The sequence below is a fragment of the Cricetulus griseus genome, chromosome 2, assembly GCF_003668045.3.
Source record: "Cricetulus griseus strain 17A/GY chromosome 2, alternate assembly CriGri-PICRH-1.0, whole genome shotgun sequence".
Taxonomy (NCBI): domain Eukaryota; kingdom Metazoa; phylum Chordata; class Mammalia; order Rodentia; family Cricetidae; genus Cricetulus; species Cricetulus griseus.
Window position 1 is genome coordinate 63,317,742 of NC_048595.1, and position 19,010 is coordinate 63,336,751.

Sequence of the window (19,010 nt, forward strand, 5' to 3'; positions counted from 1 at the left end):
TGAGTTCTGTAAATCAGGGTGGCCAGGGACCCGTGGCTTGTTGCTCAGAGGCTGTGCTGATAGATACTCAGTTTGATCCTTAACTTGTGTGAGAAAGATTGAGTCAAAGAAAGTTTGCTCTCTTTTCTCCTAGAAGTTATTCTTAGATTTATCATTTTAGATACTTGGACTTAACATCACACAGGGATATTTTTCTTAGAAGTAGGAAAAGGTATAAAGGGCCACCAGCAGAAGATGTGATGGAAGGAAACTGCAGCTGATAAGAGCAAGACATTGAAAAAATAATTGAAATGATAGCATGGCCAATACAAACATGATATTATGAAACAGATATATAAAACATGTGTTGTACATATTATGTGAGGACCCATCACTGTTTTGTATTTAATACATTTAACTCATTGTCTTTAAAAGATATGGAGACTGTTAAAAATAACAGGATTAAAAGCATTTTTTTGAATTGAAAAAATATGGCTTCCAGTATTTACCTGCTGTGCTTGTGTGTGACTGTCTTTAGTTTTATTAGGGTGTCATTCAGTGGATATTGGTTCTCTAGGCAATTCTTTAGGATTTACATTTGATGATCATAGTGTCTGAACTGGGGACTTGAAAAGAAAAACTTCAGGATAATGAGTATTTTACCTGACAAAAATAATTACTTTCAGCTGGCTTAACATAATAACAAAACTAATATTAAAATGAGAACCTCCATTAGCAGAGTTTTAATAATGTTTTTTTTCCCTTCCATTACAATTAAAAGCAAGGAAGCCATCATTGACTTACAACATTAGGTTGGCTGTTTGGGACACTTAATTAGGTATGAGCAAAGAAAACTGCCCAAAAATGTGCCTTCTGCCAATGCCACGGGGCAATGGCTCAGGGTTACTGCTTTGTAAGATACTGTGACATTATGTATTGAGTATATTCATGAGAGTGTCCCTTCAGTGAGAATGCCTGCAAGCATGATGATTCTTGACCTTATGTTGAACCTAATGTAGCCTCAGCTAGGTTACTAGGACAATATGTAATATTACTTTTACTGTGTCCTTTCTTTTTCATATATAAAGATAGAACTGTAACCTGAATCCTGCTCTGGACTCTGGGGAGAAGTCTTATTGTTTTTCTATAGAAAATGTTACAAATCTTGTATTGCCATGCAATTGTGCATTTATATTTGATGTGTAGACACATAAACAGTGTAGGCCTGTTGGGTTGTCTTGTTGAAGACATTTAGATGATTAATTTGGGGGTTATGTTGATTTATTATTAGCTGCAAGGGGTATATGAGTACACATATAGAAGGCCCGCCTTAAACAAGAATCCCCACCTTAGGAATAGTATGGTGCCTTAGATTATATAACTTTGTGTTCGTAAGCATAGCTTTTTGTCCCCTCCTGTGCTATGGATGAACATAGAGCCTTGCTTCAGAGATGTGAGCTTAGCTTTTTAAATGAAGCTCAGTGTCATTGATTGAGAAATAGTGTGTTTGTTTCTTTTTTTGTGCCATTTTCAACAAGCAGAGAAGTGTAGTTTTCTGGAAGCAACTGTCAGGTTTTTAAGTTTTAAATTTCAAGTAAAAATTAAATTAAGAGACACTGCATTGAGATGTGAACTCACACCTATGATGTCTTTTCCCTTAGCAGCCAACTTGCCTTGTGCTCAATACCTGCGGCAAGTAACCATGGGAGTGAGTAGATGTTAAGATATGTTGCCAGTTCTGTTATGTGCTAACCAGTACATGACAGAGAAGAGTTTTTTCATTTTTGCTTTATTTATGATTTTATTTTAAGTTATGAAAGAAAGGGGATAGGAAGCATCAGAAGTCCAACATCTGGGAGGGTTTGTTTCAGTAGCAGCCTGGGAACCAGAACCTTGGCTGCATACAGGTGAGATGTGTTATGGGAATAAAGGCCTTGTGCATTTAATGAACCCAGCCTGCCTGTCAGCTTGGTTTTTCATGCACCATTGTTGTTCAAATAAGAAAAAGAGAGTGTTCACAGCCTGTGGTGAGATTAGAGTAATGAAAATGAAGTGTTAATCTGTTGATAGGAAGCACATCCCATACACTACATCCCGGCCACATTCACGCGTATATAATATATTCCAGGTTCTCTCATGACCAGAGAAGCCCGGATGTTCATTATATTAAAAACACTCTTTTGTTGAAAGCGAGAAGTTGGCTGCTCTGAGTTTGGATAAATAGCTACTCTATACAATTTCTTAATAAAGCAATGGCTCCTGGCCTCCAATGCTTCTGTTAACCTGCTGCTCTTGTGCCTGCATGTTCTGCACACCTGATCTGCCCAATATCCCAGAGACCCTAACCAGAGCCTGCCCTGCAGAAATTAGTGACTACTAGGGAAAAGAGGGAGTTAAAGGACAGCAGTATTTCTCTATATATAAGGTTTAAATAAAACTAACATTCATTGTTCTATGTTTATCTTTCATTTTTTAAAACAATGCATTATAAAAATCCAGCCAGATTGGAACATGGTAAGTGTAGTCATGATGTGTTACAATGTGAGCCTGAAGGGTTGTTGAGGGGTAGCTAAAGGCTTTGGTCATCAAGGAGGAGATTTTTCTTTTCTTTATGAAAGTATTTGGGAATGACATAGAAAGAAAATCACAAAAATTGTTTTTCTAGAAATGTTAGTCTAATTTTCTACTGTTGAACACTAATTATTAAAGATATGTACTTAAAATATCGAGCTATAGACTTAAATGAAACAGTGTCAGCCTTATACTGTAGCAAGATGTTTTAAAGAAGAAAATGGTGAGCACTGGTTCAAGGCCCTTTCTATAAGTGCATCAACTTAAGAATAGTCTTAAGAAAGGAGGTGGAAAAAAGTATAAAAGGGGAGGGAAGAGATAAATTAATAAGTGAGTTCCAGGTGTCTGTTTCTAATTGCTCAAATCTCAAACATAATAGATACTAAGGAAGGAATGTTTCCCATAAGGAATGCATCAGTAGCATTTGGGTATCAGCTAAAACTGCATGCATGGTGCCCAGACTTAGCAGATTTGCTATTTTTCTATTCACTTAGGAGTTAAGGAATTCAGTATGATCATTATGATTTTTTTAACTGTTTCAAGCTGTTGAAGTCATTCAGAATCAAGAAAATTTTGGGATTAAAGTCTTCTCATAAAGTACATTTACCCTATCCTCAATGATTGTTTTCATTAAGGAAAACAGAAAGAAAAACCTTTCTCTAGAGAAGAAACATATCACTTAAAAAGTAACTTTTTAAAACACACGGACTAGTGGTGAAGCATTATTATAAAACAGTATTCTATAGTTGATCTGAGTCGTATTCTGATAAATTGAGTAGGTCATAGCCAACTCAGTAAAGTCCGTTTGGAGATCCAAGTTTTCCTTGACTACAGTAATTAATTAGAGATAACCTGTTAGTACTATGGTTGGGTAAAATGGTAAGTAGGGCATTTTAATTCATTTGTAATATTCACTAATGGGCTTAAACACTGAGATGTTGTAGTTGATTGGAGTTATGAACTGTAAATAAACCTTTTGTGTTTGCTTTCAGTTAAAAAAAAAATCCAAAGGAAAGAAATACATGGTGACTTTGTCATAGACATCTGCTTTTAACTAATTGCCATGACTTTTGGGGTCTTTTGAACTCTCAGTATGGACTATATAAGTATAAATGTCAGATGTTGCCATACAAGTGGGAGCAGTAAAGATGAATATTTGTGATGGTATTCATGAATCTTAAATATTGACTTTTAAAATACACTTTAAAGATATACACTATTTTTATATTTGGGTTCATTTTTCATTAAGTACATGATAGCTCTAGGAAGGAAGTGTAAAAGTGTTAACATGTGAAGGATCAGAATGCATGTAGAGCTAAGTAGCAATTTATATGAGCATCTTTTCTGGGCTACATGGAAGAATGGAATTGATTGGAAATCCATGTAAAAGTCTGATGTATCACTGTGTAAGACTGGGTCATCAATTTGAAATTTATTACTTAGATTTTATACAGTTGAGTTTCTTTTGCTTCATAGTTACATTTAACTGGCTATATTTGGAAGTAAAATTTTCTATCCATTATCATTTATGATATAAATTTATGAAATATATAAGTATATATACACATACATATATTTAAATATCTGTTTTTATAACACTTGCCTTTTTTTGCAACAATTCTACAAACTTTTCTGCAGTAATTATGGAAGATCAGCGATCACCAGTTACCTAAAAGGACCATGTGGAGATAATGAAAATTAAGCTTGTAGAATGTGTCTGGTGGGTCTGTGGAAGACCCGAAAACTCATCTCCTAACCACTGAGGTGGTAGTTCTGGGGTCCAGAGATTGTTGCCAAGTGAGAATTCAGGACCCCTGGTTGCCAGATCACTCCCTCTTTTCTTTAATGAGAATCCAGAAATACAATTTTTATATGAAATCTCCTGATTTTGAAATCTTGGCAATATACTAAAATACTTTAAAAACTGTGTGGTCCAAACAAAACTCATCTGCAGGCTATATTCAGCCACTGGCTGCCAGATAGAAACCTCCGTTTTAGATAATATTTTAATGGATGAAGATAATAGTTTCATTGCATGTGATCATCCATCATGGGAATTCCCCACTGGGATGAATTGAGTTCAGTTTTTCCCCTGCAATTAAAAGAAGTAAGTTTAGTAAATATATTTCTGCTTTTAGTTATTTTAATGTATAGCCTTTTCCTTATGATCCATATTCAGAGAAAAATCAAATTCGTGGATAGAATAAGAGTAATACATTTATTTAAATATAAGTAGGAATATAAGAAATTTAGAGTTAGAGAGAAATAGAAAATTTCTAAATTCTTAAGAGAATCCCATGATTTGTGTCAATAATTGATACAGATGAAAAGCTGAATTCAACTATAAAGAGCTTTTTATCTCACCTTTAAGCAGTGAATTCCTGGCCCTGAATCTTTGTGGGATTGCTATAATTTACAGTCCAATTGATTATGATGTCATGAGGAGTAGATGTACCACAAGGGGAAAACTTCCCTATACTAATTTGTGCAAGGCCATTATTATATCCTGCTTCAAGAAAACATCATTTGTACTGTATAAGATAAGATTTTCATTGTCAGTCTATGTTTTTTGAAGGGGCTCTTTAAGAGAAATACTCTTCTCATAATTGAAATTCTCCAGGCAAATCAGATATCAACATTTTCAACAGAACAGGTAATTAATTGGTTTGGGTTTCAAATTGAAGGTTATTCTGTTATTGATTTTTTTGTGGGAACAAGAAACAAGAGCATCTTGTTAAGATGATCTACAAATGGGATCTAGGTGTGCCTAGGGTTCTGCCCTGGATCGTGTTGATCACTGTCACTGGATAGAGTCAGAAACCTACCAGAAGGGATCTTTCTCTGTAGGAAATACAGTAAGCTCTTGACTTGCTTCCAAAAACTGTAGGAAAGACATGGATTGGAGCAAAGACCAAATATTAATACGTACCAGTCTTCTTGTAAGTCAAGTATCTCAAATCAAGAGTAGATGCAGCTTGTAGTGAGTATCTGCCAGTGTGTTGGAGAGAGGGTGGTATGCTGTTACTCATGAAGTTCAACATCATCACAGCTTCGACTAACACTTTCAGAAACTGTAAACTAGGAATTAGATTAAATATATTTAATGCAAGGAGAGGGAAGAGCTTGAATACAAGGGAGAGCAGTAAAGGGCGGAACAATTGGAAGACAAAGTAACATACTCCTTTCGATGATACTAGGTTTTATACAATAACATATATGTTGCATGTTTGATAATTTGTCATTCCCCTGAGTCAGGCTTTTAAAAGGCATCCTTTCTTCCTCTGCTGTGTTTCTATTTTCTGAGAAAGGTATAGTGTTGTTTTATCTGTGTTAACCAGGTGGGAGATACACTGCAGCTTCCTCTTACAGTTCAAAGAAGAATTCTCCATAAAATGCTTACAATGAAAGGGTACACTTTTTGTTTAGAATACCCTGGAGCTGTTAATGCAGTTATTTCCAAGTTGACATACTTCTGTGTAGGCATGACAGTGGCACCAACCTTCTACATTAAGACTTAACATTCCAGAGAACCATTTCAGCTTCATTATGAGCTTCAAAGCCTGCTCATCCCTAAGAGAATATCAAGTTTAAGCATGTCACTTTGCCATAGTCACAGTTCACTTTTTTGACTCAAAACGTGTCTTTTCTTGGCTGATTATCTCCAGGTGACACTTGAAACTTCTGAGTTCTTTACAGAGTAAAGAACCCCTTTTTTGACCCATTTTTGCTGCCTTTTTGAATTCTGTAGACTGATCCTTTGGGTAATGGTTGGTCACTACCCAAGAAGGAAAACAGCATGGGTCATAAATGGTTTAAAGTTCTGAGACAATACCAACAGTTTTTCTTCTTCAGCTCTTGATCCTGGAATTTGAATTACCTAGTCTTTGAATTACCACTCTCCACCCCCACCCCTCAAACCTCCACCCCACCCTCTTTGGGATTTTACAAAAATGTAGCTATGGTGGAAAAGAATTTGTAAAATTGTTAATGTTGGGTTGATGTATAAAAGGCTAATGATAAGAGCAAGCCCATGGGACTGCTTAGTCTTATCTCATGGTGTACCCTTCTCTTCTCAGGGAAAGGAAGTCCCTGTTTTCTGAGTGGTAAAAGTACATTCCCTTTTGGAACCTCCTGGTTTTCAGTTCCTACCCAAGTTAACTGTTACTGTCTATGCCTTGCATCTCAGAGATGGAACTTGACAGACTAGTCAGCATTGCAAAGGTCACCCTAAAGCTATTGGCAGAATACACTGCCATTCGTTGCTGAGTGATGATAATGCTACTATAGCAGTTAACTGAATGTATTAGATTGTGTGGCTTTCCCAGAATACTAAACTGTTTAGTTCTTTTAAACACCTGATAGAATGCCCATTCACAAGCTGTCTCAAGTGCATTTTTGAAGGACTCTTAATGATATTAAAATACCAGTGTTTTGTCCACAGGATGGATAAATTATGCAGGGCATGTTTCTAGTGTGTTGTTTTGCTATTGTGAAAATACTGTTAAATTATTCTCATCTATTATAGTTTTCCTTTTGTCTGAAAATTCTGTTGTTCCAGCAAGTTTTAAAACTCAAGTTTTTTTTTTTTTTTATTTTTTCTTACAGTTTATCTTCTATTGTACAGTATCTTCCAGGCTTTGTCTTTCATAAGGGGGAAAATTAAGTTATTTTTAATATTATGCCTCACAGATACCAAACAGAGAAATTACATTTTTGGTATTAGATTTTTAACTTTACACATAGCACCCAAGTAAGTACCACCTATCTTTTCATGTCCTTAAATTTAAGAATTTGCTTACTAAAGTGCTACTTAAGTTACAACCAGAATTATAAAAGAACAGCCCCACAATCACTCTACTTGAGGGGACTGTACTTGAAATTGCTTTGGTTTGGATGCTTAACTGATTTTGTGGTCCACAGATGACATCTCTACCTTGGCTCTCATCTAAAAGTGGGTAAAGATCTAAAGTGCTGAGGTGCTTACCACACCCATTAATTATTTTCACATATGTATGCATTTGAGACTAATACTTTCTCAAATGTTTGATTAGCCAGGTAGTCTTCCATTCTCTGGTTGCATTTGTTCTTATCACATTGAGTAAGACATTTAGGCATTGAAAGTTACTTCTTTGGTGTCAAGAAGAGGAAGTGGAGACTCAGGGCAATCCCTTAAATTAGCATTCTGAATCTTGCCCGCCTTCTTCCATGCTTCTATTCCCTTGTTTCTTATGGAGCTAGACAAGTATAACAAGAGTGGAGTATAGTCCCTGTCCTAAATAACGGAACAAAGTCAGTGATCAAATAAGTTTTTGTTGCAGTAATTCAACAGTAAAGGTCATGAAACCAAAATATTTCAAATAGAATGGCTAGCACTGAATTCAAACACTGTGTAATATTTGAAAACAAGATATAGTATTAGAGTTTACATTAAAGGAAGTTTTCTATACGTATGCATACTTATCTTACATTAACAATTACTTCATTTTTTTTCCTAGTTGACCCATTCTCCAGACCTTTAAACAACCTTTTAAGTGGATGTAAATTCCATTTTAATTAGACCAGTGCAATCTAATACTGCAACTAGCCTGGAATGGAAAAAAACATGCTTAATACAACCCAAATCAACCATATCCAGATAATTCCCCTGATCTTTGTAACAGTCCATTCCCCACCTCCACAATTAAATGACCCTGTTAGTTTCAGATTCAACAAGACATTTAAGGTTCATTTTAAAAAATGATCATCTTTTACAGGATTTTTTTTTTTTTTTTTTTTGCTCTTGCATTTCTCTTTCTTCCTTTTGCCACACAGCTGTCACTGGTATAAGAGAAAGATTGGGGGGAGGGGAAGAGGAGGAAGCCCTGCTCAAATCGTGTCACGTAGCACTAATTCATCTGCTCTCATTAGAGGGAGCGAGGGACAGCAGTGATGGCCAAGAGCTGCACTCCACACATGACACGCGCACAGTTTGGGGAATAGAAAATTGCTTTCTCAGGAAGCCCAGCCAATTAAGGACTTGACCATATTGAATGTCAAGTGTTAATTTAGGTTTTTCTTCATTTTCCCAGTAGTAATGTGGGTCCTGTGATGAGCAAATACATGTCAAGTAAAAGTTGATTGCATGAAGGACCTGGGTATTATATGTCACTGACAAGTCACAAATGTACTGAAGTCTTTTAACCCCTTAGGTGAGTGTTGTGGGGGAGGGGAATAGGCGAGGGGATTGATGGTACCTTAATGATAAGAAGAGATAGGTATGTGGTAGTAGCCTGGAAGGACAGACAGGAATGGTAATTGATGCAAAACAAATAAACAAACAACCCAGACTGGGGCTTGGACTAATCTGATTCTATGCATGAGGGGTTCTAGAAAAGCATACAAGTATGGGTTACTTCCTCATTGCACATGTACTGTCAAGAATCTTAACTCCTCAGATTTTTATGAAAAAGGAAAATAGTAACTCTGTGGTCTTGAATCAGAAAATTTCTCATTACTTATATCCTTTGAAGTAAATAAAAATTGGTCAAATAGCTATACTATTTTGAATATTTTGGCCCACTACAGCTATAAAATGTCTGGCTATATATTCATTATTTTAGTGTCTAATCAATATTCATTTAAAAAATTAACTTTGATACTGTCATAGGAAAGGTGCAAAACTGAAAAGAATGTTTGTTTTCTGACATGATGAAATGGTATTTAGCCAACAGAAGTTGGTGGAAGGTCCATCCTTGTCTTTCATTTAGTTTTTGTGGCTGGTTGTAGAAGGAAAAAAGAGTCCACTTTCAGCGAGAGAGATAATTTTCTTTTTTTTTTTTTTCAACTAAATGTTGAAGGTTGTCCATCATGTGCAGCATCTCATTTCCATTCATCAGCATTCATTTACATATGAATATCCTCAAAATAAAAGAAAGTCTGTTTCTGTTGCAATTGTACAATAGCAAATAAAAATACTCCTATAGTTTCAGATACTGCTGTGTGTAGCTTAAGAAATCTTCAAAGTCAAAGCAGTTACAGCCTGGTAACTCTGTGAAAATATGGAGAAATACTTTTCCCTTCATACCTTCCAAGATATGATCTTAAAACACTTTCTTGAAATGTACCCGTTTCCATTTATTGTAAAATTGTAAACAGACTTGCCTTTGCATATTGACAATGCTTATTATACCTTGAAAGGGTGAGTCAGATAACACATGGATTTAGGCAGCAAGAATTATTAAGTCTTTCTTCTGTGTCTCAGGTTAGAAGCTGCTATCATTGTATCAAAATTAATAATATATATATATATGGAAAGCATCTCAGGAGTTCAGTGTTTCATAGACTAAGTTTTCCTTAAGAAATAAAAGACTCCTCCAGGTAGGTTTTTCTCCTCCCTGTTTCAAAGGAAGCAAATAAGATGTGCTTGGTTCTCCCTTCACATCCCATTTTGATAAGCTCCATCTATGGAATTCTGGTGGCATTGAGGAGCACTGTTTAATTACAGTCTCTTTTGTCAGCAGCTTCTCTTCCTCTGGGTGTACTGAGAGACTTAAGTAAGTTTCAGTAAAGTAAATTCTGATGATGGCAGCTCAGGTTGCTGATTCAAGTTTTTCCTCTCTTCTGTGTCACTTTTGACGGATGGCACCTAATGCAATCAACCACAGGCCAGGAGAGTCTTTTCTTTGGTTGCTTTAGTAACTGGACCAAGGGTTTCTTCCCCTCCTCCCTTGATCTTCCTTGAGGAGCTGGCTCCTCCCTGCAGTCCTCACTGAGACTTGAGCCAAAAGCGGGGGAGGAAGAGTGTTGTACCTAGAGCAGGCTTGCCTAAACCTCCCGTTTCCCAGTGGTGAAAGCAGAATCTGCCTCCCTTTGCGTGTGTTTTTGATAAATTTAAGAAGTCAAATCGCTGACACAGATAGATAATCCAAGTGTATAGGGTGAAGAGTTATAAATTAACACATTATTCCCTCTTAATGTGAAATACTTGAGAATGCATTTTCTCAGTCCCCTGACATCCACCCAGTGAGGGCTCTCATTGTACTTTTCAAGTGGCATTGATTTGTTAAAGCGCTGAATTAGCATCTCCGGCCAGCTGCCCGTTCTACTGCAGTGTCGAGGGGCTTCAGTCCCTCCTGTCTCCCACAGCCATCCCTTTTTATTTCAGCCCCCCATACTTGATTCTTTCACTCCTTCCCCCCTCTCTTTCTCTCTCATACTTTCTTGCCCTCTCCCTTCCTGTTGTTTCCTGTCTGCTTTTCTTTCTGACTTGTGTCCAGCAGGACCTCTTTATAGTTTCTTTTTTCTTGTCCACACCTCTCCTTTCCTTTGCTTCCTTGAGGCCTTTTACATTCAGTAGTAGTGCCTGTAACTGCATGCATGTTAGTGCATGCCTGTGTGTGTGTGTGTGTGTGTGTGTGTGTGTGTGTGTGTGTGTGTGTGTGTGTGATTTAACCAGTCCATTGGCTTGAAATGAAGTCTTGAAGGAAAGAAATTAAATTATGTGTGTTTGTTTGTAAAATAATATGTGTTCTTTGTAGTAGAAGCTTGTGAGAGCAATCTTATTTATTTTGGTTTCTAGAATTCAAAAGTTACCATAGAAGCTTTGAACTTAAGTCTTTACATGTCATTTAATGTGGTAAAGTTTTCTATTTCAAGAAAAATGAAATTTGCCAGTGGTTGCCAAGTTTTTGTCATTTCTTATGTCCTTACCAAAATAATTTTGCAAAATTTCTTGATATTTTAAAACTTTTTACATTACTCTGTGTGTGTCTGTGTGTGTGTGCCGCAGCACCTGTGTGTGCAGAAGAAGCCAGGGATCTATGTCTGATGTCATCCTCAGTCTCTCCTCTCTCATTGAACCCATAGCTTATGTATTCTGCTTGACTGGCTGGCCAGCAAACTGTAGGGATTTTCTTCTCTTTGCCTTCCCAGTGCTAGGTTTATAGGTACACTGCACAGTTTTTTATGTGCCTGCTGGGAAACCAAACTCAGGTACTTCAGTTTGTGTGGCAAAAAACTGTAGCACTGAGCTATCCTCCCTGCTTGCCAAATGAACTTTTTGGTGTGACTTCTCTTTTTCAGGTTCCATGCTATTTTGATCACACTTGCATTTGTCATCAGTGCATATCCATGCAAAATAAGTTTCATTTTTATATTTATAGCAATCTATGATTTTCTGATATGTAACATAGCAAATAGATTATAAAATTGGCCAGAAGTTTGTTTGGAAATAAGATTGCTTACCCCTTCCTTTACTGATATGCCCCAAATTCCAAAGTGTTTCAGAAGTTATGTGTGGGTGATGATGGAGAAAGTGACAAGTGTTATGTACAGATTCACAGACTCCACCAAACCTAGTGACCTGAGTTTAATCCCTAGGGACACAAGATAGTAAGAGAGACCTGGCCCTTACAAGTTTTTCTCTGACCTTCCGTCCTGTGATTTGGTGGGCACATACAAATACACGCAGTAAATAAAGGGAAACGTATTCTAGACATCGGTCTCAAACACGTGGGGGATCACTGTGAATATTAATTTGATGTAAACAGAAAAATATGCCTGCTGTGACTTAGACATTATCTTCTGTGGTTTTACTCTTATGGGTTCATATGTTCTGTCTTCAGTTTTAGTAGGCTTCAAATTGATGACATCACAAGCAGACTTTGAATTTATTGATAATAAATCGAACACCTTGAGGAAAATCAAGTGTCTTTATTAGTGTATTTCACAGTCTAACCTGGTGGCTTGACTCAGTATTTAATTTTGAAGTGAGAATACATTACTTAAGTTCTGATGACATTTGTTTCTGTGTTGGATTGGTTTCTCTCTGTTCAAATATTATTTCTTCTTTTTAAAAGAAGTTGGTTTCTGTCCTACTCTGTGGACTTGGCGTGGCCTACCTAAGGTGAAGGGATTACAATGACTTTTTGAAGCTTGATGATGTCTGTGTAAAGGAAAGGAAAAAAAAAAGGTCTTTTAACTAGGGCTTAAGGCTAATTCCAGCTACTAAGGAGACAAAAATTACACTAAAGAGGACTGTTTGGCTTCATCTCCTATGTGCATGTTAACTTGCTTTGAGAGCATCATTTTGTATTTTAGGGTATTCCCTTAAAGGACTAAAATGTTCTTCATTTGCTGCTGCAAAGAGACATGGCCTCACTGCAGGGGAGGAAAACGGGACACCTGCCTTCTGCAGAGATAATCTCTGCTCACCTGGGTGCATGCAGCACTGGGTCAGAACTGGGAGGACTTGCTACCTTTCAGAACTGCTCTGACTACTAGAGAAAGGAGGGAGATGACAAATTAAAAGGGCAATATGTGTGATCAAAATGGGGGAGGGTTAAAAAGATCGTAAGAAGCCTGTTCTGAAAGCCATACTTCAGTGGTGAGAATTAAGGTAAGGGTAACAAAAAGACTGTTAGGGAAAAAGTGATGTTTTGCATGTGCAGATTTATAGTCTCTGGTACTATTGCTGTGTTTTATTGTAAATCTGTATTGGTCTTAAAAATTGAGATCCACACAGATGTTAGAACACATTTAAAATGTAGGGATGTGGCTCACTGTTGAACCACTTGCCTAGGTTGCCCAAGGCCCTGGATTTTATCCTCAGCACTGAAAGGAACACTTACATACATTTGTAAACTTTTAATATGATTGTATTTTTTGCTGATTTATGCATGGTAACCATGGTGATGTTTGAACTCAGGGCCTTGCTAATGCTGGGTGGGCACTGGCAGAGCTAGATGAGCGCTCTGCTACTGTGTCACACCCCCAGCACACTGCTTATGACTTAAATTTCTCATTAGGTGTAGGCATGTTTTGTCTTGTGCCTTGGCTTTTTGTTTACATTGCTTGGAAGCACTAGAAATAAACCAGGAAGTTCAGTTTTAAATCTGGTATGGTTTCTTGCTTGTGTTATGATAAAACGTTAGCTACATGAAAGGGTTAATTTCATGTTTTAGAATTCTTCACCTTTGAATTTTTCTCTAAAATTGTCAAGAGACGTCAGAATTATTTCTGTTTTGTATTTTGTAAGTCTAAAATAAATGTCACTTAAATGTGAAAGAACTGGCACCTTTGATAAGTAGTCCCCAAAGCAAATGGTCACGTCAGTAATCATAACCTAATTATGAATGCAAAGTGAAGTTTGTTTTTTTTAAACAGTATAAAACAAACAAAGGAAAGTAAGCCCCACAGCAACTCACAGCATTATCTAACCCAGGAGAAAGCATCCTTCTGTGAAGCCATAGGACCTTGAATGGTAGCAGTAATAAGAGATGACTCTGGCATCTGCCCAAGGACTTGTTGCGAGGGAGCCACAAATGGCCTGCTCAGTGTGTGGCTGTACAGAAGTTCCAGGGTGACACATGCCTCCCAAGCCAGTCACAATGCAAGAGGTCAGGGGTCATGTTCAAGGGCAGGGTGTTTCTGGATAAGGCTGAGGAAGCAGAGGTGGCCCCCTCTGTGCTCAGTGTGTGGGTCTGTGTACTCCTTTCCCGTCAAAGCTGGCCCAGCATGGCCAAAAAGCAGTTCCTTGGCAGGGTTTAATGGCAGGATGATGTAGTCTGTTGTGACTAGTGCATTCCTTTCAGGTTAAACTAGGGAAATGGCATTGTGTTAAAATTCCAAGTCGCATGAATGTTTTATTGCCACAGTGCATTTAGCCCTCCAGGGGAGTGTGTGTGGCAGCGGTCGGGTGGGGTGGGGGTAGCTTGGAGACTCAGGAACTATCAGAAGAACACTTCCCTTGGAAAATTTTACCCATCAGCATGAAGCTGATTTGCTGTGATGGTCACTTAGGAGGGTTTCACTTTTTCTTAAACTGTGGCTGTTTAAAGACTTGCAGTCCGGACAATTAACAGCTGAAGAAAATATGACAAGACACACACAGAGAGGCTGGGAGATAGAGAGGAGGAATGAGCCAGAAAGGAGCTGAGCTGCCTTCTTGTGTAAACTGCCCAAGCCAGGGCCCCCTCCTGGCCGCCATCCCTGTCCCCCTTTCCCCAGGCTGTTTTGCTGTCTGCCTGAAGGCCAGCGGGACTGATCTGTTAACCTTGCACCACTGACTGGGAGGCCTCTGCAGCTCATGGTACTGTATGTTACCATTACTACTCCCTCATTCCTTTTCCCTGGTTCTTCCACCTCCCCCCCCCAACGGTTTCTCTATAACAACGGTTTATATTAGTCAGAGGGATACAGTTTTGGAATGCAAAAGGTCTGAGTTTAAAGCAAAACAAATTTAAGTATGTTCTCCTGCTCGTGCATCCTCTCTCTCTCCCCTCCCTCCCTCCCTCCCTCCCTCCCTCCCTCCCTCCCTCCCTCCCTCCCTCCCTCCTCCCTCTCTCTCTCTCTCTCTCTCTCTCTCTCTCTCTCTCTCCCCTACACATAAAAGGGCTATCTTCAGCCATTCTAATTCACTTGCAGCCAAAGGTTTCCATTGTGATTTAAAACCAGGAATTCTTGAAATTGAGCACTTTAAACTTGGAAGTTATCAGGGCTTGGAGTCTGAGGAAGGAATAGTGCTGTGAAAACAGTGGAGCCTCAGGTTTCGGGTATGTCAAGCCTCCCAGTGGCCTCAGATTTTGCAGACTGACGTCCTGTGTTCCTCTCCAGGGATATTGCAGCCTCATTTATTGTTTCAATTTCTAAAGATCCATATGATTTGACTTCACTTGTAATTGTGTGTATCACAAATAACACTGGACTGCTTCATGATCTGATTTGTTAGTTTACAACAGATTGAAACGTGCACGGATGGAACAATTTCTCTTGCATTATACCTTTGTAAAGCATGCATGTTTCCAGTTGATTCCATGAGAATAGAATTATATATTACCTTAAAAAAGACATCATGATCATTTGAGTTTTAGTTTTGAACAGCCCGTTTCTTTCTGTTTCCCAATGTTAACACTTTGTTTCCCTGCTCCTGGGAGGTGTTGTGTTCCCATCCTTAGGCATGCATTTTAAAAATATCTGTAGAGAGATATGCACATGTGCACCGCTGCATTGTGAAGCTGCTAAAAGAAGAGGGTTTTCCTCTGATGAGCTGCTACTGGAGAAAGGTGCCTACAGAAATTTAACATGATATTATACAGAAGAATGAAGCAGGAGTAAGCCAGTGGGCTCTGTTTATACAGAATTGTAAGAGCGTGATTTGTGCACTTCTATAAAATGATTTTTGTCAAGATAGACCTCCTGAGTTTAATCTGATTAATGGTGTTTGTATGATGGTTGTTCTTTTTAAACAGATATATTGACATTGTTTATGGGAAGTCTTAAACCAGCAAGCAATCAACTTTACAACAAAATCAAGGTTTATACATGTCAAATTTAAGACATATTCATAACTGTTTTCCCTATACTCTTGGTGATGCATAAGTATTTCCTCTTACTCTTGTGTGCTTCTTCAGGTGATAGTAGGGTTTGGGTGATTCTTGTCTTCAGTTGGGAATTTTAAAATGTGATTTTCAAAAGAAATGTTATATTATGCTGATATTTGCTTTTTCTTTCTGTTTTATTTCTCATGATAGGTTTCAAAATTGTTTTTTCCTAGATAGTAAAAATAAAAGTGCCAAATAACCTATCATGTATATTTAGATTATCTGGAAATGTAGTTGATTATCCTGGTCATGGGAGCAGTTTTTTAAAATGTTGAAAAGAATGTTCAATCCTTTCCAACTTGGTTCATTAAAAGTTTCCTTTCATTTTCCAAGAAGAGTGAAATTACTCCAATATTAAATCTCTCTAATAAGAACATTTCTGCCAAGTTGGGATTTTTTTTCCTAGTTAAATTTCATTTAAAAAAAAAACAAAAGGCCAAAAATATTTGGCCTTTGAGCATATTTTTGTCCCTTTTGTCAGTCACTAGCATTTCTTACTGAGCACTTCCTAGGATAATTGATTGGTTCTGAGTTCAGATGCTCCTGCTGTCATGTCATTCTTTGCTTCCAATCTGTCTGTGCCTATGATTTTGAAACGGGGGTCTTACACTGTTGCACAAACAGGTCTCAAATTCAGGGTTCTGCCTCCTGAGTCCTAGGATTGCAGATTCCCACTACACATTTTCTTAAAATAAATTAATTCATATTCATTCATTCATTCATTCATTCATTCATTCATTCCGTGCTTGAGATTGAAGCCAGGTTCATTTGCATGCCAGACAAGCCTTTTACCATTGAGTTGTCTTTTGTTCTGTAATGGGGAATAGGGGGAGATGATATGGACCTTCAGGAAGGTAAGAGGTGGTTGCAGTCTGTAGTAGGTCCTTCATAATCGGAAGTCCTTTGGCGCTGTCTGATAGCTTTGGTCCCTAGGGAAGCTTGATTGTTCAGAAGCAATGGAGAAAGGGGTTAAGTTTTGGGAAAACATTTAGATTTCTTCATTTACCTGTGGGAAGGGAGATAACAGTCCATCCAGAAGCAGCCTTTTCTGCTCTACTATCTTTTCAAAGAAACGGTGCCCTATATTGATAGGGAAGTGCTTTTGTGTATGGGCTCCGGTGGCTTGGCAGAAAGACTCATCCTTACACTATATTGGTCCAAGTTTTCATCGCTGTGTAACTGCTTTGCCAGATAGACCTTCATGAAGGTTCAAAGTAAGCTCACTCTTTCTGTGATGCCCGTTAGGACAGGTTCTACTGGGCCTTGTATATCTTTGTATCATTAGTCTTAACTGTCTGCTTTAAATTAAGCCTTCTTGCCATGTATTCCTTCCCACCTGATAGTAAAATTAAAATAGCAAGCAACATGCATGTGTTTGTGGTTAATATTTTATGTACAGCTTTGCAGCAATGCTGTCATTGGTAAGCAAAAATTGTGCTTCTTTTAACTGTTTTGGACCCTGGTTTATGCTTCAGTTTTAAAGATTGTTTAATATTACTGTCTTGTAGATATTCTCTGACTAGTGCTGTTAGTTTCCCTAAGAACTGGTTTCTTTAGCCACACAAAGATTGAGCACCTCAACTTGATACCTGAAATAAATACTTGGTATAGTATCTACTTTGGCCTGTTAGTGAGCATTACAGGGCAAGAATTGCTTTCTCATGCTTTTACCTTTTGTTTCCCTCCAAGCATGGAGGGAAGATACCTCTGTTATCATTTTATAGACAAAAATAAATAAATAAATAAAAGTCTAAAATCTATACCCAGGAAGACTGACCTCAGAGCCTTTGCTTTCTTCTTTACCTCCTTTTTGGGTCTGTTTATCTTTGTATGTCAGTCTTAATCACTTTCTTGAGTTGAGCATGTCTTATCTGTGATACATACTTTAAAAAACAGAAACAAATCAGTTGTAGAAATCATTCTGACCCTTTTTATTTTTGAATATTTTCTTTTTCTTTTCATTTATTCTTCTCTACCAAACCGCAGTTTCCACTCCTCCTAGCCTCACCCTCCTTTCCCCCAGATCCATTGCTCTTCCATTTCCCTTCAGAAAAGAGCAGACCTTCCAGGAAGGCATAACAAGTTGCAATAAGACTAGTCACAAACATAGCCAAGGCTGGACAAGGAAACCCAGTAGGAGGAAAAGAGTTCCAAGTCAGAGACATCCCCATCCCACTGTTAGGAGTCCCACAAGAACACCACAACATGTATGCAGAGAACAATGTGCAGGCTCTGTGGTTGCAGGTGAACCCCTATAAGCTCTGCTTGGTTACTTCTTAGGACTATGTTGTTCTGGTGCCCTTGACTGCTATGACTCCTACAAGCCTTTCTCCCTTTCTTCTGAGGGAAGAATGTTTGACTGAGGGTCTGTGTATCAGCTGCTAGGGGAAGCCTCTCTGATGATGACTGGACTAAGAACTGATCTATGATTATTGCAGAATCTCATTAGGAATTATTTCATTGCCCTTTTTTTCCCCCAGGCATGTTTGGTTCTACCCTAGGTCTCTGGGCTATCCAGATTCTAATTCCTGACCATACAGGCAGTATCTGGTATGGGCTCCCTCCTCCCTCTCATGGTGTAGTGTGGGCATCAAGTTAGACCAGTCATTGGTTGGCCATCCCATAAGTTCCCAACCACCATTGTTGCAGTACATCTTGTAGGCAGGAGGGTTGGAAGTCAAACATTTTATGGTTGGGTTGGTGTCCCAGTCCCACCACTGGAAGTTTTGTCTGGTAAGGAAAAATGTCCAGTTCAGGCTCTATATCCTCCATCACTAGGAGTCTTTGGCAGGGTCACCCTCATAGGTTCAGGAAGTTTCCACTGTACTAGGTTTCCACATCACCCCAATTCCAGTCCTCCCTCCCTCCCTCCCTCCCCCCCTCATCTCTCCTGTTCCCATCCCTATCTGCCCACCCCAATCTATTTCCCCTTCCCAGGGAGATCCATGTACCCCCCAGCCCTCCTTCCTACTTAGCCTCCCTCATCCTGACCCTTTCAAGGTAAGTTTTTAAGGGATCTGATAAAAGTCAGAGTTGTTGTATATGTGAAGTGAGCTATAGAACCCTGTCTTTTAGAACTCTGCCTGGCCCATAAAGCACTTG

At 38.3% G+C, this 19,010-nt stretch overlaps 1 protein-coding gene across 10 annotated transcripts in view; it reads left to right on the forward strand.

The window, feature by feature from the left end:
• Positions 1–19,010, forward strand: part of Bnc2 (basonuclin 2) — a 403,916-nt gene that overhangs the window by 136,404 nt on the left and 248,502 nt on the right. The window contains exon 1 of one of the 10 annotated variants that reach the window (XM_035439818.1): positions 14,247–14,617. The exons of 8 other annotated variants lie outside the window; for them this stretch is intronic. In XM_035439818.1, the coding sequence (XP_035295709.1) occupies positions 14,615–14,617 (3 nt within the window). In that variant the 5' untranslated portion in view covers positions 14,247–14,614. Of the gene's footprint in view, positions 1–14,246; positions 14,618–19,010 lie in introns of those variants that run through there. One more of the 10 variants, XM_035439819.1, reaches the window with a different exon arrangement.